Here is a 23,512-nt window from a genome sequence, read left to right as displayed (position 1 = left end):
CAACACGAAAGAACTGAAAATTCCCCCGTCTGAAAAACCAGAACGAAATGACATTTTATGAGATGACAACTTTACAATTTTACATAACTTACTATTGAATTTACGTTATCTTTGCAGCTTTATATCTCCCAAACCCACCCCACCTTCTAAAAAATTTATTATTTATTACATTGTCATTACAATACAATATGACTGAATGCTTCTAGATATACGACTTTGACATAATACCAGCTCCGGACCATTGTCAAGTCCGGCTTAATTTTGTGCTGAAACGTGATGCTTGTATCTTCTAATCTCAAGGGGATAAACAAACATTAGCTTGCATGCGTTGAGGGAAGTGAATATCATTATGCAAATCATGTTCAGAAGGCTAAAGAGGGTGTGAATCTGGTTGTATGCTCTAACAAGAGGGAATTCCCGCTTCCTACTTTCATATCATTATTAAGCCCAATGGTCATATCACAGGGGAAACTCCTTCTGGAGGACATCAAGATTCCGCGAGTCACATGCTTCCAACATATCATTTCGAGATGCACAACTGCCCAACAAAATAATGGAAGACAAAAACTCAGTCATCACCTGCAATTCAATAGAGCAACATATGGAATTTTCATCATGTGATGTACCTCAGAGATATTCTCAAATATTGCCAGGCGTTATCTGCCTTGGGATTCATTGCCAGTGCTCGGACATAATAACGGATGGAATCCTCATACATACCCTGTATGCAAAAGAATATGTTTGAATTATACTCTCCATAATTACTAGCACTTATATAAACAATCCAAACAAATTAGGCTTGACATATAAAAGAAGTTTTATTTTTCTAGATGAAATCAGCTGTCACAGCATGGCACTGCAAACAACAATCTGGAGAGAGAGAGAGAGAGAGAGAGAGAGAGAGAGAGAGAGAGAGAGAGAATGTTGCAATTAGATATCTCTTTGCCTTTGGCTCTGGGAAACTGTTGATATAAAACATCATGCTTGGCATTTCTGCACTGTCCAGCACAGGACTCTGAGAAATGCATCTAAAATGCTAGCAATTAACAGACGGATAACTGCAGATATGATCTGACCAACCGCACACATAATACCAGAGTTGCACGCAAAGTTCAAGAAAACATGTTTACTACTATTAACTTGGATCTACTTATATTGCTATTACTGCCAGCCTGCCATATTTGTTTAGCTTAAGTCCCAGGATTGGGAATGCAGTGTAACCTGAGAACAGAACTAAAAAGAACTACATAATATGTGCAACAAGTGTGGTTTATAACTTCTAACTAAAGGAATAGAAAATCACCTGGTTGGCATAACTGATTCCCATGTTTGCCCATGCACGTACATAGTTAGGCTTTAAATCTAGCGCCTGAGAAGTACAATTGAAATGTTAATAAATTAATTGTTTTTCATATATATATATATATATGCAAACATATATATATATGATGGATGATATAAAAGCACAAGGCAGCATATGTACAATTGAAATGTTAATAAATTAATTGTTTTTCATATATATATATATATATGCAAACAAGATGGATGATATAACAGCACAAGGCAGCATATGTGACAAAACTAATGGTGGTGATCTACCAAAAAAATTTCCTTATCTCAAAACTGCAAGGCCACAGCTGCACCATGTCTAAGACTCTATACTTACTCTATAGAACTAATACATCTACAAGGAGTTCAAGTACGTATCGAAGTGAATAAGAAGCATTCAAACACGTCTTCAAAAGATTCAGTTCAAGATAGCCACAACAAGATCATCAGAGGTGTAAGACCTTCCAGTAAATACACAATCATACTACTACCAATCCTGGGGCAGTTACATTGTAGAAATTGCAAAGAGGTATCGCTGAGAATCGCCAAACACTCCCTAACTGTATTCTATAGAATTAAACTTGTATTAGCAGGGTTAGCATGCACTAGGTGCCTTCTTGTAAGATTGCAATTTGCAAATCAGCAACTAGGTGGCGTATCCAGGCAGATCCACCATCGTATGTCTAAATAGAGGACAATGAGCATTCATTAGGTGAAATGAAGCGTACCTGCTGATAAGCCAATATTGCATCAGCACTCTGAACGCTGTTAGCTTGTGTTGCACCAAGCTTATTCCAGAGTGAGTAGTCCCTAGGTTTGAGCTTTAGTGCTGTCTTAAAAGACTCAATAGCTTTGTCATATTCTCTTGATAGATTGTATAAAACCCCAAGTACTATATGTACGTCAGCATCATCAGGTGCCATTTGAGCTGCATCCGTAAATAATCTAGATACCTGTATCACATGAAAAAAAAACATCTCAGTTAGTTGCCCTTCATTTACAATTCCCAAGCTATGGCCTCTTTCCATTCTCCAATCTGAACAGAGAAAAGGAGGTAGAAGAAGATGAGAAGGAGAGAAAAGAAAGGAAAAGGCAAGAAAGAGCTAGAATGAGTAGATTGGCCACAATAGCCGCCTCGGGTATCTATGAGAAGGAGAATATGGAAGGGAAAAGGAAGAGAAGATAAATAAAGAGTCTTACATCAGCATGATAAAAAGAAACAGGCTGATCATGTGGGGCAATACTCCCATACTTCGGGTGGTAGCGTAGCCAACTGTACAAATACTTCAATGCAGCTTGTTGCTCCAGTTCTGGACAATTACAAAATAGAAAAATAATATTTTCTGAGCATGCTAATATTAATAAATTCTTAATAGATCAAAATTACAAACTATGTGTGAAATAAGAATAACTATGAAATCCAAAAATTCACACTCATGATGCCATTGTGTTCCTCGTGAGAATGTCAATTGTCTAATTATGCTATTTATTTATAATGGAGCAAATATTTCAAAACTCGTTTCTTAGGCTACAGAAGCAACAAATTTAGAGGATCAAATAATAATGTGAATCTAATCAAACTTTAAAATCACTACAAAACAAAAGTGCCTCAATGTGAGCTTCACGCCACAACAACATGAATATATTAACTAAGCAAATACTGTACTCTTGTTCATCAATTTATGAAGTTTCTAAATTACATTTAGCAATCATTACTAGGAACCTACACCACATAACAAGTGGCAATAAAGTTTGAACAGAGCAGAAGCTCCAAGTCCCGTTAAATCAATATCCTATAAAAAATTTAGGCTGATCTATTTTTTTCAAAACGAAACCCAGACCCCAAACGGCCAAAACCTCCCACCCAAGAGTCAACAGTGCCCTTTTTCCACTTTACTCCCGTGATGATTCGACACACCAACCGCTTTGGTTGGAGGTGGATGGTCCTTTCCACTACACTTACCTCACTTGTCAAAGTTTAGGCTGATCTACCACAATTGTTCACTTGAACTAATAAAAAGCTAAACTAACTACTTACCATTTGTGTGACTAACTCCAAGGGAGAGAAGAACTTCCAGATTTGTGGGATCGGCCTCCTGTGCTCGCATCATGGCAGCTATAGCCTGTGAAAACGATGATTATGGTGTTATGCATTCCCAACAAATTGAGCTCAGCATTTGTGACTTAAGGAAGTCCAGAGAAAAAGACTCTGAACCATAAAACATATCACCATGCATCATTCTTGCATTAGTTTCAGCATCAACTCCTCACATTTTTACAACGACAACAACAACTATGCCTCAGTCCCAAACAAAGTTGGAGTCAGCGATATGAATCCTCGCTTCTTTCTTTAAGCTCAACTCATATCATCATCGTGCCAAAATAAAATAAGAATAGTAGTGAAGAAAAGTTATATATATATATATAATAGTAATAATAATAAGATAAATGGTAATAATATTAAACGTTCTCTAACAAATCTAAAGCCAACTCCTAACTAGTAAGTATCACCTATATGGATCTATAAATACCAACTCCTCACATTTGCTTCAAAAAAAAATTAAAATGTTAAGGCTACTTATGAATTCAATTATTTTCGGTACTGGGTAATTCCCGATCAAACAGCAAAAGATGGGGAGAATTCAATTCACAATTCTTCATCAAAAAATCTCTTTAGATCGCCTCACTAATAACCAATTGAACTTGTGAGTTTAGTTGTTTCACAGTTATATTAGTTTGTGCATATGCCTGAAGAATTATGTGAACTGAATTCTCCCTATTTCTTCTGTTTGATTATAAAGGATAATGCCTTGAACAGTATTTCAATCATTCAACAAGAACCAGACAAGAAATGTAGGTTTTTGACCACCTCAGGATATCTAGATGCTTCTGGGTTGTAACATAATTACTAAAGCAAAATCTGATAGAAAAATAAATAATAAAGAAAAGACCATCATATTGTAATCAAGCATGTCAATGTTTTATAACCTCTTCTTGTCATGGAAGGTCTTTAATTTGGAACTGAGAGAGAATATAAATGCAGTTCATCAACCACTCGCATGAGTTTGATCCTTTTTGCGGATAAACACATATGGAATGATTCACAAAAGATCTCAGAAAAATTAGTGAATGAAGAATGGAAAACTAATATTAACCTGTTGATCATCATCGTTTTCAGCATGTGCTATGCCAAGTAACCTCCAACCCTCAGCATTTTCAGGGTTCTTCAAGACTTCAGCCTCCAAAGCAAGAACTGCTTCACTTAGGAGACCCTTCCGGAACAGTTCCTGCCCTTCTTTTAGAGGATTCGGATGCCCAACATAAGGGTTCAAATCAGAGAACACATAAACTCCCCTTGATGCGTCTGATTGCTGTTTGAGAGCAGCTTGCTCGTTCATATACCTGTTGGAAAATGGTAAAACCAAGCACATGGTTCAAGGAAATGCATAAGCCTTGCATAAAGTGTCCTAAGCTGAAACTAGTCTCTGGTATGCAAAAGCAGAAACAACAGAGATGAACAGGTTAGCCGTTAGCCATTTTCTGCCATGTAAAGGCTGATAAAAATAAAATAAAATATAGGGAACGAGAAAATATAGGGAAAAAGCCTCAGAAAGGGAGAGAGACTAACAGGGATCTTTATTTTTATTTTTATTTGGGGGGGGGGGGATAAAAAAGGAAGGCAAAGAATAAGAAAAGACAGACATGACGGATGAAAAGCATAATGTCACCAAGAGAGACAGACAACATAACTAAAGAGATGTTTTTGAAACATGTGATTCATGGGCCTCAGTTTGGAAACTCATAATATGCCAAAATAACAGTTACAGAAAATAGTATTGGAACATAAGTTATCACGAATCTAATACCATATAATTTATATTTTCTCAAGCATGGTGAAACTTACTCATCATAAGCCTCTGCCCAGCTATCAGCCGAGGTTTCACCAAATGCTCCTTCAGCAACTTGATTTCCAAATTCATCTGCCCAATCATTCACGTTCAACTTTGAAAATTCATTTACCCACTCGTCATTTACAGATCCATGCTGCTCACGTTCAGCAGAAAACTCATTCACCCACGCTTGTGGTCCACGAGAAAGCTGAAAACAACAAAGGACACATGCAAATATTAATGTGAAAGGACTTAGACCTCACAACATGTTAAAGGAAACTCATCAACCACAATCATGTTCCAAACCACATATATTAGGAACTCTCCGGTGAGATAAGAAAGTTCCAGGTTCCACAGCTTTTGCCTTTTAGTGCATCTCATACTCACAAAATCATAGAAGAGACATACCCCACGACTTTTGGAGTAAGATCAACACATTCAATGCCTTATCCACATCCACACACAAAAAAAATATCAACAGTTGTAATGAACTTGCACTTGCCTCCTCATGCGCAAACTGGTCAGCCCATGATTGACCTCCATTATACTGCTGTTCGTATTCTGCTGCCCAATCCCCAGGAGCAACCGTAGCAGGCTTGAATTGATTTTCTTCAATAGTAATTTCACCACGACTCATCTTGGATACAAATTGGAGAAATTTGGAATTCTACATGAATTAATAAAGCAATCATATACTAATGAAGGTAAAAATGCAATAAACAAATATTCCAAAATGAACCAATGAACAGAAATATTTATCTGCTAAACATCTCCTCGACTCAATATATTCTACTCAATTGTTTCATTAGATAGCTAGTATGTCTCCGTGGTGGTTCAGGTTAGCAATCAGTTTCTAATTTATTTTTCAATAAGTAGTCACAAGTTCCTGATATGCCAGTAATACCTGCCTTTCTTTCTATTTAATCCCCTTTACTTAGCTGCTACTGCAGTATATTACTTGCATCCCTTCCCTATTCCATGCACAAGCAGAAAATGGAAGGTGGCACATGTAGAATAATCATGATGAACGTAATAGCCAATTAGTACTGGTACTAGCCTTAAATTGGAGGGTTGTTTTGTTATCCCACATGCATTTATAGCCGCCTAGGGGTTGTTTGGTCGGGTATATAAGAATAGTAATGAATAGGGTGTATTAGTAATGCTGGGATTATTTCTTGGTTTGGTGTATTAAAGGTTTTGAAAGGGCAATTTTATCTTTATACATGCTTATCCATGTATTAAAAACCATGGTATTGCTAATGTCATGGTTTTCTATGTAGAAGAATACTACTGAATAAGGTGTATAACTAATACTTAATACTTGTATTAATTATACATAGGTTGAAAAACACTACCAAACAAGGATTAATAATACCAAAGTTTATACATGTATTATTTCCCTAATACATCCAACCAAACGACCCCTTAGTACACTCTGAAGAATGTCAATAATATTTGCTTAGGCAAACATAAAATAAAACAAGACTTAGCATGAAACCTGAAATTTTGGGTCATTGTTTTGAGCTAACGTGTGAGCCAACATACGTGTTTGCTCCATGGCCGCTAAGTTAGGAATATTTGCACCTCTCATTTGACCGATCATTCCAAGTTGGGATTGCTCCTGCAATAGCACGGGAAACTGTACTCATAAACAAAAACGGAGAACATGGAAAGACGAGAAGGAGGGAAATGGACTCTGGAGGGGGGGGGGGTTGCTGACATCATCAGGGGCTCTTCGTCATGTAACTTATATCAGCCACACCAAATTAAAAGGATGATGAAATACAATTAGCCCTATTATCATCTACACATTCTCCCTGACATCTGAATACAGGCTTGTTTGTCCTCCCCGTCTCTCTATCATTGTGTGCGCGTGTAGGTGCACATGTATGTTCTCTCTTGCTTCTATAAAGGATGCTTTAGTCCATAGCTGCTAACGAATTCAAATGCTCTGAAAATTAAAATAATTAGTATGATCTCTCTCTCTCTCTCTCGTGTGTCCATGTACACATATGTCCTCTCTACTTGACCTGGATGCATTTTGTTCATAAGTTCAATCTGACAGCCTAATAGAACTCATATCCAAATTAAACTTTTTTTTGGATATGTTTTTAGGTATAGATCCAAATTATTCTATGATGAATCTAATTCCACCGAGCATGACAATATTCATAAAGGTAGACTCTTCTCCTCTTTCTCATTTCCCCTCTCGACCCAAATGCAACCCCCACCTAATACAGGAGTTTAATAAAACTTTCTTACATGCTCAAATTCAGATGCCCAGCCATTAGCACCATGTTGTTGTTCAAATGATTGGGCCCAAGCATTGGGGTCGGCATGTTCTACTCGGTTCTGTGCAAACTCATTAATCCATCCATCTGCAACATGAGGTGCAGGTCTCATAGCTTGGGACTCATTCCAATACTCCTCAAGCTCGGGATATCTTCCACGCACAGGGCCCCTTGCCCTAGCATCATTATCAATTTCTAAAGAAGATAATAGAGCATTAACCTGATGAATAAAACCAATAATTAGTTATAGAATAATTATAGGAAGATAAAATAGATAAAGAACAGAGAGCACAGAAGTATTTTTGGCATGTTTGAAGAACTGAAGGACCAAAACAACACAATAGTGTACTATGGTTGAAATGACACCCTTTCTGCTCGCTCATCAAAGCACAGTATTCTGTAGGTGGAGTTGAAACAAAAAAATACTTCTGTTTCTTGCCCATATACACCAAAACACAATCTCCTCGCATCTGTTTGGATTTCCTAGTTCAGTTATTAAAAGTCCACTGATTTTCTTTTATAGCAAAAAAAGATTAAGACTTTATATATCCGTAACGAGTTTGAAAAGTCGATCACTTAGCATACATATACAGAATCATATAACTAACAATGAATTCTGATGGATGGAAAATACAGTTTGGCACATTATTCACACATCACATTGCCAACAAAACATGGCTGCTCCTTTTCTGTTCTGATATTTAATTTGAACAGCCAGACAGAAGGGATAGTTATGATTTCCAATATGCAAATGGTAAATTTATTACAAGAAATTGGTGAAGTTTTGTTTCATGGATAACTAAAATAGTTTAGGAAACTAAGACGGACTGATAGTACCTAAGTGTCTAACTGAGTAGAATTACATGGCTAGAGACCAAACCTGTCCATTTATGAAGTCTTCACCTTTATCAGCAAAAAAATGCCGGGCCATGATCGTGCTACGGTCATGTATGCATTGCTTATCACCTTCTGATAAACCTAATAATGGCAGAGAAGTAGGACGAAACGGCATGCCACCCTGACTGCTGTTGACAAACGAGTGCAAAAAGCTTGACAACACTTGCTGTGGAGGCCCTACATGTGGGGGGAAAGGGAATCAAACTCACGAGAGTTAGTGAAATTAGTTCCTCAAAAGACATATTTTACTAATTCCTTCACACATGTGCAACCAATCATCCAACTTCTCAGACAGTAAAGCACCAAGTTGGAAATGCCAAATGTCATCTAAGTACAAGCCCACCCCTTTCCTCTAATGTGCCTTTTACCTAGTTGGGAAGATATCATTTTATAAGGCACGGATATCCATCATGTACTTTGTTAAGTTAAAGAGCCTTCATGCAAGCAAGCGCGAGAGAAGCGGAGCACGAAGCTACAGCTTCCCCCGACCGACTAAAATACAACAGTCGCGACCTACTTTGATTCAAAAGAAAGGCAAAGTGTTTGGCACACAAAAAATAGACTCATATAGGCTTTTCCACAGTCAAATGATTATATGAGTATAACTTAGCACTCCCTCCTCCATCCACAGTATAACTCCCTAGCCCGCCCCTTGAGACAGCTTTTCAGTGCCATACTGACAAATGAACTCAACGACCAGTCTGCATACTATTCGTAATTCAAATTCATCAAAAGTAGTCCTTACTCCTGGACCCACATACAATTCTCTACTTCAGCCTAGTCAAATCAGGTAACAATGCTCCAATCCTATCACAAATGTGCTAAAATGTCTCTTGTAACTGGCAGCCCCATCATTATAATGATTGAAGAGATAGTACAGTGTTACCATTAAGATCTGGTTGAACCCGGGCATACTCCAAAGGGATGTTTGTCATGTTCTGACTTCCATGAGCAAATGGAAGTTGAGGCCTTTGTATCTCATCCCAAACGTCAGAGAGCCTATTCTGATCTGCAGAACGGAACCCTTGAAGGAACTGGGAACCCTGAGAAAGTTGTATTACAAGTGAGTAATGCATTCGCGGGTGGATCCCTCCTCAACCCACAAGTATCAATATATACATAGATATTAACCTGAATATTAGGGTGCAGTGGTTGCTCAAACTCTGATCCTGGAAGTGAGACCAATGGTTCTTGAGAACCTGCAAGGAAGTTGCCATTGGACGATGTACTTACTGATGTAGGGATCTCTTTTAGCCTTTCCTGTAAGAGAGATGAATCATTAATCACGTTAATGCAAGTCCATAATACATGTACATACACCTTGACTCTGAAATGTCATTTGAGCTATCCCAAACTTAAACTTGTGTCCCAGCCTATTTCTGTGCACAAAATTGTTCAATATAGATACATCTATATTACAAATACACTTTACAACTAAAACACAAAGACTCCCCGTATTTCAGAACACAGACTCGGCACAGATTCGCAATTAGCAAATCTAAGGATTAAGTTATAAAAACTGACAATGTACTGATTTTTTACACTATCAACGAATTTTAACTTGTGATAACGAGTCAGTTACAATTTTTACTAGATTACAAATTTATGCTTATCCTGCTATTTACCTGTAATAATTACCTAATAAGTAACTTCATTGTGTAACTATTGTTTACACCGCACAGAACTTAAACGCTAAAAAACAAACTAAATCACTAGCAATTTACAGGAAGACAGCATCGGCGACCGAATTTCTTTGTGTATGAGATTGTATATCAATCAATCAAGTGCACCTGAATTTCAATAATATATTATCCATTTCGCTCTGAATTCAGTAGTCATACTCATAACTCACAAGAGAGAGGGAGAGAGAGAGAGAGAGAGAGTTATGAGATACCTGAGTCTTAGAAGAAGAGCCGATGAGAGCGTTAGCCAGAGCACCGAGTGGATTGGAAGAAGAAGAAGGTTCGCCACAGCTGGGGGCACCTGTGACCAAGTCTCTCATCGCCATGACTTATATCTCCTAATTAATTTTCTTCCCTTTTTTACTGTATTTTTGTAGTTGTAATTGATTGAGTTGAAGGAAGAAAATGAAGAGGTGCGGCTGAGGACGGCGGTTGACGGAGGAGTCCGGTGAGGACAAAGGCCGGAGGAGCAGAGGTGTAAACTTGTTTTGTAGTGATCGGTATGTGTATAGGGAAGTCGCGATTATTTGTATTTGTATAGTGGTGGTGGTGGTTAGGCGATGGCCAGAGATTGGGGTTTTGCTTATTTCTATCCTCTATTGGGAAATGTGACCGGGCGCTCTTGGCCCTACCTTCCGCATTTATTTTTTAATTTTTTTATTTTCATTAAATTCACAGAAAAATTATACATCGGTAAAGCACTCCCTAAACAAAAAGAGATTTTGGGTGTGTTTGCCGGTTTGGTATAACGTAAATTGTTTTCCGTGGAAAATATTTTCTTGAAAAATAAGTAGTAATTTTACTTATTTTTCGGTATTTGGTATGCAAATTAAGAAAAATAATTTTTCAAGAGTATTCATAAATAATTTAGATACAGTAAACATGAACCCTTAAACTTTCGAACGAACAACTTTCCTAACCTACAAATTTCATAAACTTTCGAACCGTTAAACTCTATAATTTCTAAATCCGCAAACTTCCAAACACATAAACCTCCGAACTCATAACTTTAAAACGCCTTCAAACCTGTAAACTGAAAATTGAAAAAACTAGAAACTGAAAATATTAAATAAAAATAAAACGAAAGGCCCGTGGCGTGGGTGGGTGGTGCAAAAAAATAAAAATAAAAACAGAAAATTAAAAATACAAAAACAGTAAAAAAAATTAGGGGGGTACATTTAAGGGGTGAGGTGGGTGGTGTAGAAAAAAATTAACAAAAAATTAAAAATACAAACAAAAAAAATTTGGGGGTGGGGAGGGGACCACCTTGAGGCCGGGGTAGCAGGGAGGGTGGGGATGGAAAAGAAAAAAACTAAAATCTGAAGGGAAAAAAAGACCTTTTTGGAGATGTAAGAGGGGGAGGTGGGGTATGGGAGAGAAAGGGGAGGGGGTTGGGCAGGTGGAGTTTTTGGAAAATATTTTCCTAACTTTTTTTAGGGAAGTCATTTTCCTCTAATTTTAGAAAAATGTGATATTTAGAAAAATATTTTTCAAAGTATTTTGTGCAACCAAACAGTGGAAAATGGTAAAATATTTTTCGTCATACCAGTCACACCCTTTATATCTAAGGCACGACCACGAGATATTTGGTTAATGATAAAGAATTAATTACCATTCCATTACAATCTTTATTGATTACCTTTCGCATTTATTTTAGTTTCCTATATTAAAAGTCCAACTAAATTTGAATTCAGGAAAATAATTATGTAATTTTGTCCCAATATATTTATCGTAATTCCTTTTATTCCTTCACAAAGTTTGATGCTATTTGAAAATTTGAGAAAATTAAAAAGTTGAATAAATTGTCCCTAAATTTGTTTCAAAAAATTAATAGCACACCGTAATTTGTTACGCTCCTAGTTTATATATATTTTTGTATGTTTAAGAAAGTAAAGATAAGAATAATATGAAAAGAAAAATTGTGAAATTATTGATATGTTGGTGGTAAATTAGTTGCGGTTCAATTTGAAAAATAAAAAAAGATGGTGGAATAAATGTTGTATATTGGGTTTGGGGTGCCTGGATTAACCCGACAAAGGAGATATAATTAAAAAAAGGTTACCTAGGTTTAACTCCTAAAAATAAAACAAATAAAGTGGGATCTCTATATAATCGAGGCTCTCCTTTAACAAAGATTTTACTCTATATAATTCTTCCTAAAAAGAAAGAAACACACCGAGAGAAAGAACAAGACATCTAGTTTGCGAAACACTATTTCGTTTCCAAGAGAAATGAAGTTGGACTTGAGCAATTGATCGAAGCAGATTTTGTAAAACTTCCCCTTCTGTTTATATATATATAAATCGATATCTTTGTACTTTTTTATTCTACAATAAAAAATAAAAAAGGATAAAATATTATACTAAAAAATAACATGGCAAAATATAATATTTATGAATTATTCCCAAAAACAAACTAAAGCCTTATATACTATTTATCCCCTTACCAAATTATTATTGTGAAGAAAATAATAGCTTTTGGGAAAATATAAAAGGGGTGGAGCCCACACTGGAAACTGAAATTAGAACTCTCTAAAGAGAAAAGAAAAAGAGAACAATAGTGCTTAGCAATGGCGTCATCGTCGAGCAGCGGCTTAACATTCAAGCTCCACCCGCTCGTTATACTCAACATATCGGATCACTACACTCGGGTCAAATCTCAGTCTCACTCCTCCGCCGCCGCGAGCGATGGTGCCGATTCCTCTCCGCCACCACCGCCTAGGGTATTAGGTTGCGTTATCGGCGTACAGAGAGGCCGCACTGTCGAGATATTCAACAGCTTCGAACTCCTTTATGATCCCTCCACTCACTCCCTCGACCGTCCTTTCCTCGAAAAGAAGCAAGAACTCTGTCAGTTTTTTCTTTCCCCAAAAATTAAATTACTACATTGTCATGATTATCTAAAATTTGTGTTTTTTTGACCTCGCACGGTAATTTATGGGTGGGGCACAGCTCCAACAGTGTATATTTCATGTTGGAAAATAGTCGAACTGAAAATTTCTAGTTGAACAACAGCTTGCGAAAATTTGAATTTTTCTTTTGCAAGAACTGATGTTTGTGTTTGGCTAATCAATTTGAAAACCACTTTTGCCGATATTAGAACACCAAAGTTGCTTTTTTCAGCTTCTGCCACTACTTAAAAGCACTTGTTTTTTCCTAAAAGCGTGGCCAAACACCTCAAGTCTCTCTAAAATAAGCACTTTTGGCTTCCAAGAAGCTTAGACAAACAGGCTATAAGGATAATTTTGCTAATAAAATTGATACTAATGTTGTTGGCAATTTTGGAGCAGATAAGAAGGTGTTTCCTAATTTCTATATACTTGGATGGTATTCAACGGGGAGCGATGCTCAGGAATCAGATATGCACATTCACAAAGCTGTGAGTTCTTTCTTTTTGCTTAAAATAGTGCTGATTTATCCATCAGTTCCATTTTATGTTAAGATGTGTGATTAGATATGGGATTTATTTTACTTAGATATTACCATTGTGGTAGTGAGATAAAATATTAAAGTAATCGTTCAAAAGTTAGTTTGATAAAAGAAAACATCAGACCAAAGTTTAAATTTTGGAATACTACAATGACGAACGCCTCAGTCCAAAACAAGTTGGGGTCGGTTAATCCTCATTCCTCACTAACCATGTTTCTCCATTTAAATTCATATCAGACCAACATTATATAAAAATTATGTCATAGAAATTTGGGCAAGGAAGTATTGTCTTATATTCAGTTAGTATCTTGTTTATGTTTTTTCCTTTTCTTTTCTGTTTAATTGTCTTTGCTCAGTAATTGAGAGGTGAGGCTGAGCACTACTATGCATAGTATAACCTTTTCTTTATGTATTTGATTCTTCATTATCTAGAATGTCTATACATCTGGTGTACATTTCACTCCCGTCAATTGAATATCTTCCTGATGAAAAAACGAACTGGGTTTGCCTCCCAATTATTGAATGGATTACTTAATTGAAATATCTATACTAGGTCATCAACCACTACAACCTTTAGTTATTAGATAGTAGAGCATATGTAAGGCTACAACAATGGATGCTGACACCCATATCCCTGGAAAGCTCTCCTAATAGGCCATCCAGTGATATATATGAGACACCCTAGCATCACACTTTCTAGGAGTGTCTTTTGGCTAATAGTATCCTAGCCACTTGTCAAGTGCAAGGTCTAGTGTTTGAATGTTCTTTTGGAAAAGAATAACAGTTTTATGATGTTCTTAATGATCATAAAGAATGTCTTGAGGACGCGAGGTACAAATAACAGTGTGAGGGAAAGCAGCAAAACCTACCCAGAACTCTGGAAAGGACTGAAAATAGTAAAAGTTTAAAGCAGAAAATTTCAATCCATAAGCTGGAGCATCCTCTATCAAAGCGCTGAAGCAGCATATATTTAGTTTGGCAATAGGAACTGAATTAGGATCTTTATCCAATCTAAGCTTTAGAAGGCTAGACTTAAATCTGATTTTTTTAACAAAACAATTAATTATATCCAAATTGTTCTTAAATTCCCATCTTTTGCCTCTAAATCTAGTGGTTTTTCCTATAGAATAATTAAACTCCACCCTCAACTACAATTCTGATTGTTGTTTTCTCAAATCTCTACGTTTATTTGTGATTCTGCTAAGTAAAGCTATTTCTTTCCTCTACCAATAAAAGCTTTAGTCTCGATTAAAGGAGCAATATCTTCTCTATTTACTAAACTGTATCTTCACTATAGTAGGATATATCGAAGACAAATGAACATATCGTGATTGTTGCACACAACCTGGTAAACATAATGAATTACCAGAATCAAATCCCCACTTGCGACCTGCCCCGCCCCGTGTTATTTTTTTAATTTAAAACTTGAACCCGCCCGCCCCGCCCCGCAACCGCAAATTCTCAAACCCGCCCCGCCCCGCCAACTTCAAACCCGTCCCGCACCCGCACCGCCCCATTGCCATCCCTACACTCAACTGACTGAAACTTATTGCATATACTATGCTGACTGTGCGTTGGGGAATGAGCTACATGTTTGCTGCATGCTTCTTGTGTAAAAGAGAGTGTTGTAAGCTAATTTAATTTGCATTGTGGTTAAGGGATTTTCCTTGAGATCATCTGAATGCTTGATGCATACTTGTTCTGTGGGCGATACTAGCTACCTATTCTATTGAGACATAGGAGCTTTAGGAAACCAGTTTATACAAATTTTGGGCGGCAGCTGGAAACTGCCTTCGTAGTTATGCTTGCTTTCATGAAAGGGAAAAAGGATTACAGTGTCAGTGCTAATGCTGTCAAACATTGCTTGGTGACTAGGTCATGACGTGAGATATCCTTTTCATTTAAATTGTTGTAACATCTCCTTTTCTAGAACTTGTGGAGAATGACATCGAGGCCCATTATTCAAGTATAATTTGATTCTGCCCTCTAGATGAATAATTTACATTTATCTTTTCCTATAGAACATTGTTTATTCCTAAAGTTTTTGTCAAGCCGTGACAATAGCATTTTTTGTTGTATAGTTGATGGATATCAATGAAAGTCCTGTGTACGTTCTTCTCAATCCTTCTATCAGTCGTGCACAGAAGGACTTGCCAATCACTATCTATGAAAGTGGTGCGTATAAATTTTATTTGTCATGTTACAGGTGCGCTATGATTAAACATCCTTTTTCTTTTGTGCTTGCTTTTGAAGAAAACAGAAAGTGAAAGTAAACAGTTAAATTTTGTTTGCACAAATTAGTCTTATATTTCCGGGTAGAAGATAACATATTTATACAGAGCCTTCCACCGCGGCCCTCATTTTTGTTCAAACATTTTTTAATGATTTGGGGTTTATGCCTTGTGCGAGAGACCATGAATAAATTTTGCAGAAATTCCAGCTTGAACATCTTCTTGTGTCCATATTTAGTTCCTCCCCGAGCTACAGATGCAATGAGAATTGACGTTTTCTTTTTTGGTTTTGGAACTATTTAATGATATTCAAAGAATTGCACGTCATTGATGGCATCCCACAGCTTATTTTTGTCCAAGCAAGCTACACAATAGAGGTATCTCCCTATTCATTTATCTTGTCATCTTTTCCACAAGTTATTGGGAGCATCTAACAAATTCTTTTCTCACTTGCAATACCTGACTGCTTACTAGACGGTTGAAGCTGAACGGATTTCTGTTGATCATGTTGCACATCTTAAACAATCTGATGGAGGCTCTGCTGCAACTCAGTGTAAGCACCTTTAACTTCATTTGTATTCTCAAGACAAGCGTTTACTGATTTTTTAGTGGCGCCCTAATCTTTTAGTGGCATGGTTTGCTTATTGTTTAACTTTGAGTTCTATTTGTGCAGTGGCTGCCCACCTTACCGGCACACATAGTGCCATCAAGATGCTGAACAGCAGAATTAGAGTGCTGCAACATTATCTTCTTTCTATGCAAAAAGGTAACCGGTTTTGCTAGAAGTTGAAACTGCATTCTGATTGGTCGAAGAAGCTCCTTATAATGGAAAGGATGCTTCTGAATTTACTGGGAGAGGCTCACCAGGAAATAAATTTTTTAGTGTAAATGGATACAAGCTAACACACATATTTTGCATCTGAATATCTATGATGCTTAGATAGCCTCATGAACTATCCATTCAGCATTTTAGCCTCCTGAACTAGTCAAGCAGCGTGAAACTGATTTTGGAGAATTTTAATCTCACAAACTTCTTTGACAATTAACATGGAAATGGATCATAAGTTTTTTTCATGGGGCAGAGGCTCTAGAATTTTAATGTTTTTCCTGCTGCGAATGTAGGTGAAATTCCTTGTGAGAATTCATTGCTCAGGCAGGTCTCTAGTCTTTTAAGAAGATTACCAACAATTGAGTCGGAGAGATTTCGAGATGATTTCTTGATGGTAGGTGTTCTTTGAGCTTGTTATTGGAGTTGACCTGTTTAAAGTAAATGTAGCCTTTTTCCTTGGGATGTTTCTTTATTTGCAGGATATTTTTTAAGGAGTTTTCTAATAAGACCTTCGTCAGCTTCAAATAGTTACTAGTGTAATTCTGATGTTGAGTGAAAATTGCTAACTAGAAACTTTCATATTTGTTTTAGGTGTGCCAATCAGCTTTTGCCACTTTCTGATTCTATTGTTTTATTTCTCTTTTCTTATGTGCAGGAATATAATGACACATTGTTAGTTAGTTACCTGGCCATGTTCACCAACTGCTCTAGGTATGATGTCTAATGCTTCTTGCACTAATGCTTTTGTTATTTGTAAAAGTAGTTTCTTACATCTTCTTCCATTTTCTCCTTTTCGCTTTTCATTGATGAAGAACTATCCAAGATTATGTAGATAATAGGGCCAAAACTCAGATAAAAATGGTTTTTGCTGAAGTGTGATTATCTTAGAGAAGGTACAAACACTAGGTGATTTCTACCCATATGTTCAAGCCTTGATGAATAGAGTTACCCGATACATGTGCTAGCGGGAGGTAGCAGATACTCGTGGAATTAGTCAAGGTGTGCACAATCTGATCCGGACATCACTGTTATGAATAAAAAGTTGAGGTGCACTGTGGGTGTGATTCTTTCATTCTTAGTCTTGACTTGGCCCCTTGCGGAAATATGGGCTGCAGAATAGACGTGTGGTTAACTAAAGATGGTATCGTTAATGTTTTTTTTGTTTTGGGATAAGTGGTATCTGTTAAGGTAGGTTTCCGCTTTATTGTGGAAATATTCATGAGACTGTTAGGAGTAGGGGTGGCAAAATGGTTAAAAGAAAACAGTTAACACCCATATTATCCACTAAAAAATGGGTTGGATACTGAACTTTTTAAAAAAGGGTCAAATATGTATAAGAACCATATTATCCATTGAGAAAATGGATAACCACTAGGTCTAACTTTTACATTTGTAAAGTCTCAAATTGGGGGTTCTTTAAGTTAGGGAGACTAATAGCCTGTTTGGCCAAGCTTCTTTTTGGCCAAAAGTGCTTTTTTTTGGCCAAAAATTGAGGTGTTTGACCAAGCTTTTGGAAGGAAAAAAAGTGCTTTTGAGGAGAAGCAGAAGCAGTTTCGGAGAAGCAGAAAAAAGTAGTTTCTCTCCCAAAACACTTTTTTGAGAAGCACTTTTGAGAAAAATACATTTAGAAGCAGTTTTCTAAAGCTTGGCCAAACACTAATTGCTGCTCAGAAGTGCTTTTCAAACTAATTAGCCAAACACAAACTGCTTCTAACCAAAAGTACTTTTGAGAAAAGCACTTTTGAAAAAAAGCACTTCTCAAAATAAGCTGATTTTTGCAGCTTGGCCAAACGGGCTATAAGAATTCTCACAAAAGTGATCATATGCAAGAAGTCAGGGATAATATGATTACCCATATTATCTGTCGGTTAACTCGTTTTTTATCCGTATTAAATATGGATCGGGTCGGATAATTTATCCGTTTTTTCATTTTCGACCCGAACCATATTCGACCCGTCCGTTTGCCACTCATAGTCAGGAGTGTTTAACAAGTGGCTCCCTAAAAACATATATGGAAATTCAGACTATTTTTTATTTATCTCTACCGTGGAAGTACACCTGTACTTTTCTAAAGTCATTATATGTTCCTAACTTAAGAATTTGGGAGAACATTTGTTTTTCAAAGAAAAAAAAAGTTGGTGATCATTCGTGTTTGGATGATTTTGTGCTATTTAACAGTTCATCTCTTGAATGAGTTCTTCACATCTTGGGCTGTCTAGCAAACGCAGCATCTGTGAATTTTATATATATATATATATATATATATATAAAAGCTTAGAGCAGCATAAGCTGGTAGGGGCTTTGTAAATTATATTTATCGACAAGCGGGAGAAACAGTTCCTTTTGCCATATCTCTCTTTTTTTTGTTGTTTAAATCCTGTTTACTAGAGTCAAGAATAATGGATCTAATATTTTTCTTTTTTCTTGGTTGCAGTACAATGAACGAGTTGGTTGACAAATTCAACACTGCATATGAGCGGCATAGTAGGAGGGGTGGTAGAACTGCTTTTATCTGAAAGTTGATATATCTCCAGTATTGCCTTTTCGCGCTATGTCTCTCCCGCTATAGTTGCAGCATCTGCGAGTTTTGATATCCCATTCATGAAAATTTAGGAATCATTTAGTAGCTTTGTTTTTCTTTTGCCTCCCTTTAGTGTTAGCCTGCCCATTTTCTTTGATTCTTGTGGTGCAATCATAGATATTATAGAAAATGACAGGATTTTGGGGACAGAAGCTATTATATGTGTAAACATATTTGGAGAACATGTGATAATTTTAAGGGAAAAAGGTTAAAAAATTACTTATGTGCTATACGAAATTGAGAAAATTTACTCTCCGTTACCGTCGCGAAATGTCTCAAATCTGCCGTTCCTACTAACGGTCGTTCAGCTGGGATTGAAACAATTTGCTCTTTGCTGACTGGCTGCCAATGTGGACATTTCTCTTTATTCTTTGTTAGTTACCTATTGTCCTCTTCATTACTTGAAGCAAGGTTCACTTTTCTCTAAATATATTATCTCTCTAAATTTTTACTTTTTCAATATTTACAAGAAAATAAAGGAAAATACCAAAAGAATGGTGTCTCTTTTTTGTTCCTATTTCCAAATAGAAAAAATAGAGAACATAGTTACCATTCGACATGCGCAATGGTTGCCCACCCTTGGTCTCAGTGGAGACAAAAAGTACTAGGTGATTTCTTCTCATATGTCTAAATTTTAGTGCGTAGAATTATCTAATAATTGTGTTGGGGGAGATAACAGCTACCCTGTAGAATTAATTGCCTGCCCTTGGTGAAAATATTAGATATCTATTTGGGATTTTAACACAAATAGCCAGAACAAAGACTTTAAACTCATCATATTTTAGTAGCTATAAAAACTTGTCATTAAGAGCAGTAGATAATATAAAGTTAAATTATCCAATGTATCGTTCTTTTTTCAACAGATTAAAAGAGAAGTGTTACAAAAAAATGAAACATTCGACGAGGGTGCTTGGTTTTGGTACAAAAAACCCCCCATAGTTATCAATTATGATTGGCATTGCCCTTATTAGACTACATGAATCAAAATATGTATCAATACACAACACAAAACAAGGATTTCACTTGCCATAGTACTTTGAGCAGACAATCGCATGATTTTCAAATTAGACCGATAATTCAGTTTTCGATACGAGAATGCCATCACTATCTGCATATAACCATTCTCCTTCACGAATCAACATCCCCCCAATATAAACAGGAACATGTTTTTCACCATGGCCTTTCTTGCTCGATTTCTGAGGGTGCGATGCCAATGCACGAACCCCAATGTCACAGCCATTAATCTCGTCTACATCACGAATGCAGCCATTAACTACAATACCTGCCCAACCCATATTCTGCGCTAATTGTCCTAAGTTCCCGCCTACTAGAGCACATCGCATGCTCCCTCCACCATCTATTACCAGAACTCGTCCTTCGCCTCTAGTTTCAAGAAGCTCCCTGACTAACACATTGTCCTCAAACACCTTAAGGGTTGTAATGGGGCCAGAGAAAGCTCGACTTTGCCCGTATATCTGGAAGATAGGTGGCAAAACTCGTAGATCGCCATTTGACAGTAGCCCTGCATTTACATCACAAACTTCTGCTGTTGCCAAGGATGCCATGTATTCTCCTGGAAACGTGACATATAAATGTTAGAAATTGAACTAGTTCATTTCTCTGGCCTGGAAACCCCCAAACACCAGGCATTATATATCAAATGACACAAACATTTGCGTTCGAAATTTCAATGCAATTGATGCTATTATACCTTATTTGCCAGCTTGAAGAACAAAGATCAGAAGGACGGATCAGAACAAAAAAGTCTACAACAATAACAACCCAGTGTAATCCCACAAGTGGAGTCTGGGGAGGGTAGTGTGTACGCAGACCTTATCGCTACCTTGTGAAGATAGAGAGGTTGTTTCCGAAGACCCTTGCTCAAGGAACAGTAAACTAAATCAATAAACCAGAACAAAAAATCTCTAACACTAAAATTCTATCTTCATTACAAATTTGTAAATCTGCTAAGTAGGAGCCACAAAGATATTGAAGCCACTTCTAAATTCTTCATTTAAATCATCGATAAGTTGCCAGAACCCACAAATTTTGGCATTACAAGAACAGCAATAAGGAAAGGCAGTTGGCACAAGTTAATTTGACATGAACCTATCCAAGGGCCTAAACAATGAGGCAAAAGCAAAACATCAACATCAGAAGGCAGTTCACATGATCGAAAAGGTTGAATATGGTTTAAAAGATTAGAGCAGCCAGGAATTTATAAATATTGGGAACAAGGGGCTCATAAAAATTATATCTTGAATTAAGAACTGTAGTGAATCTATGCTATATCTACCATAAAATCAGCTTCCTAATCTCACTTCCATTGCCTCAAATCCTTGAAATTGCATGGCACTTACTCAGGACGATGTGAAACAAACCTAGATCAACAATGATATCAAACTTCTTATGAACAAGACCTCTACATGCCAATAAAACTTATAGCAGGGCACTTCCTTTAAGGAAATGGTAGATAAAATCTACACGTCCTCGGTGAGAACTTCAGTTGATTAATATAACACATGATATAAATGTGGAATACCATCAAAAATTTACTTTCTGATGGCATTATGCAAAATATAGATTTGTGAGGGAGACCAAATCAGGGTAATATCTTACTAGGATACAAGCAATATAAGCACACTAAGAAAGAAATGCTACAATACTATATCTTTCTCCATCCTTTTAGATTATGGTCATGGTTTTCTATACAAGTACAAGAGAACAACCCCATCAAAGAGTCAATCCATTAAGCAAGCAGAATCAGCATTTGTCTGTAAAAGTGAGCATCTTTTGGGTCTTCTACACCCGCATACTTATCCAGCGCGCAACTAAGTTTAAATGCTACTACTTTGAGTCCAAAATAAATGTCTTTTTCGCCTTTCAAATTTGGTACCAAATAAGTCTCATTCCTCTAATAATGATCTATGCAACTTTCTAAAACGTCTTTCCATACTTATTTATATTAACTAAGAGTAGATAAACAATAATTTAGTCAAATAACCTTAATAACTAGCTTTCATTGATTTTCTTAATAGGTGACTTAAAGCCTTAAAAGACACTTACTTTGGACAGGAGGGAGCACTATTCTTGTCCCCATAAGCAACAAGCAAAGCTAAGATTTGAAGTTTATGGTCCTTAACTTGACACCGACCCATAACTCATTTTAGTTACTGGGTTCGCTATTAAATATTACACATATTTAACGAATTTCCTAATACTAATATATAATCTAAGCAAAAACTACTAGTTCTGTCCGAACCGTACCTAATATTGTAGTTGCACCCCTGAGCAACACACATAAGAATAACAATTACAGCTCTAAAATTCTACTCTATGTAACTCATTTCAAAGACGACAAATTGGAATTGTAGCCTAATAGCAATAACTCAGAATACAAGCTCAAATCCCACCACAAGCATCAAAGAATATGGAATATTTCCTTTATTAAACAATTGAGAGTGTGAGGTGGAACATATTGTTTGTTAATTCAACAAGTACACACATAGTAATACTCTGGTCCATAATTAGCACGCCCATTAAGAAAATACTAAATTATATAAAAAAAAATACTAGTATGCCCTTAGTTAAATATTTAATGTGAGGAGTAAGAAATTTTGTTAGAGATATGTAAATCACGATAATTTTGTAAAAACAATTTTTTTTTTTTATTATATAAATGAATATTTATTTTGGACTAAAATAAAAAAACAAATAAGTGAAGGGAGGAAGTAGTAGTAAGTAATTAAACAGTCAGCCACCGCTACTATTTCAGATTCCAATAATGCAAATTCACAGAAACGAGAAGTAGTTAAACAATTAAAGATGATTATCTCTATGCATACCCATTAAAAAACGAAGAAAAAGAAAAACTTTACCTTTGATCAGTACGAATAGTACTACTTTGTATTTGAGCTTTATCGAATTCCGAAAATGGAGCTTCTGCTGGATTGTGGCGTATTGCAAATTTCGAGGGCGATCTAATCTATATATATATACTTGAAATTCGTAAAATTAATTAAGGTAAGCATAAACTGATCCGACCATTATAATAAATGAATTATTGTCGGCATTGTTTATATCAGACCGTTCATTGGATGACGGCATCTCATCTTCTAGGTCGTTGTGCCATGTCGCTGAAGTAGTTGGATAGTATGGCTATTTTTTTAATTCATTTTCTTCTTCTTTTTTCAAATTGCTTTTATTTAAAATAAAGAAATTTAAAACCGCAGCCGGAGAGAGTGGAAAGGAAAAAGAAATAAAATACTTAAGAGGCAAGCATAGCCACGAATACTATACTAGTGGCCTATCATTCAATGGAAATTATAAGGGTGTCTTTGGTTTCAATGAAGTG

The 23,512-nt window shown here is 36.4% G+C and overlaps 3 protein-coding genes across 4 annotated transcripts; 1 reads left to right on the top strand and 2 right to left on the bottom strand.

Moving 5' to 3' along the window:
* Window positions 1–30: 30 nt before the first annotated feature.
* On the bottom strand, window positions 31–10,664 carry LOC104235829 (peroxisome biogenesis protein 5). Its single transcript, XM_009789655.2, has 15 exons — window positions 10,302–10,664; window positions 9,539–9,667; window positions 9,294–9,450; window positions 8,391–8,584; window positions 7,482–7,730; window positions 6,718–6,840; window positions 5,722–5,886; window positions 5,234–5,427; window positions 4,485–4,731; window positions 3,368–3,452; window positions 2,530–2,639; window positions 2,058–2,282; window positions 1,304–1,369; window positions 627–721; window positions 31–538 (listed from the first exon to the last, which is right to left on the bottom strand). The coding sequence occupies exons 1-15, from the start codon at window positions 10,413–10,415 to the stop codon at window positions 460–462; spliced, it is 2,232 nt and encodes a 743-aa protein (XP_009787957.1). The 5' UTR covers window positions 10,416–10,664; the 3' UTR covers window positions 31–459.
* Window positions 10,665–12,611: 1,947 nt separating this feature from the next.
* LOC104235830 (COP9 signalosome complex subunit 6a) lies at window positions 12,612–19,377 on the top strand. The gene is made up of 9 exons (XM_009789656.2): window positions 12,612–12,938; window positions 13,379–13,467; window positions 15,599–15,692; window positions 16,064–16,125; window positions 16,223–16,301; window positions 16,422–16,514; window positions 16,871–16,971; window positions 17,233–17,288; window positions 19,012–19,377. The coding sequence occupies exons 1-9, from the start codon at window positions 12,659–12,661 to the stop codon at window positions 19,091–19,093; spliced, it is 936 nt and encodes a 311-aa protein (XP_009787958.1). The 5' UTR covers window positions 12,612–12,658; the 3' UTR covers window positions 19,094–19,377.
* A 560-nt stretch (window positions 19,378–19,937) lies between these two features.
* LOC104235831 (putative 4-hydroxy-4-methyl-2-oxoglutarate aldolase 3) lies at window positions 19,938–23,346 on the bottom strand. Of its 2 annotated transcripts, XM_070155492.1 has the most exons (3): window positions 23,037–23,346; window positions 20,870–21,034; window positions 19,938–20,731 (listed from the first exon to the last, which is right to left on the bottom strand). In XM_070155492.1, the coding sequence occupies exon 3, from the start codon at window positions 20,721–20,723 to the stop codon at window positions 20,223–20,225; it is 501 nt and encodes a 166-aa protein (XP_070011593.1). In that variant the 5' UTR covers window positions 20,724–20,731; window positions 20,870–21,034; window positions 23,037–23,346; the 3' UTR covers window positions 19,938–20,222. The 2 variants fall into 2 exon arrangements, with proteins under 2 accessions (XP_070011593.1, XP_009787959.1); XM_009789657.2 differs by lacking the exon at window positions 20,870–21,034 and having other exon boundaries at window positions 23,037–23,341.
* Window positions 23,347–23,512: the final 166 nt, after the last annotated feature.

This window comes from Nicotiana sylvestris, chromosome 8 (genome assembly GCF_000393655.2).
Source record: "Nicotiana sylvestris chromosome 8, ASM39365v2, whole genome shotgun sequence".
Lineage (NCBI taxonomy): Eukaryota > Viridiplantae > Streptophyta > Magnoliopsida > Solanales > Solanaceae > Nicotiana > Nicotiana sylvestris.
Note: the sequence above shows the minus strand (reverse complement) of the source record. Positions and strands in the feature narration are given on the sequence as shown.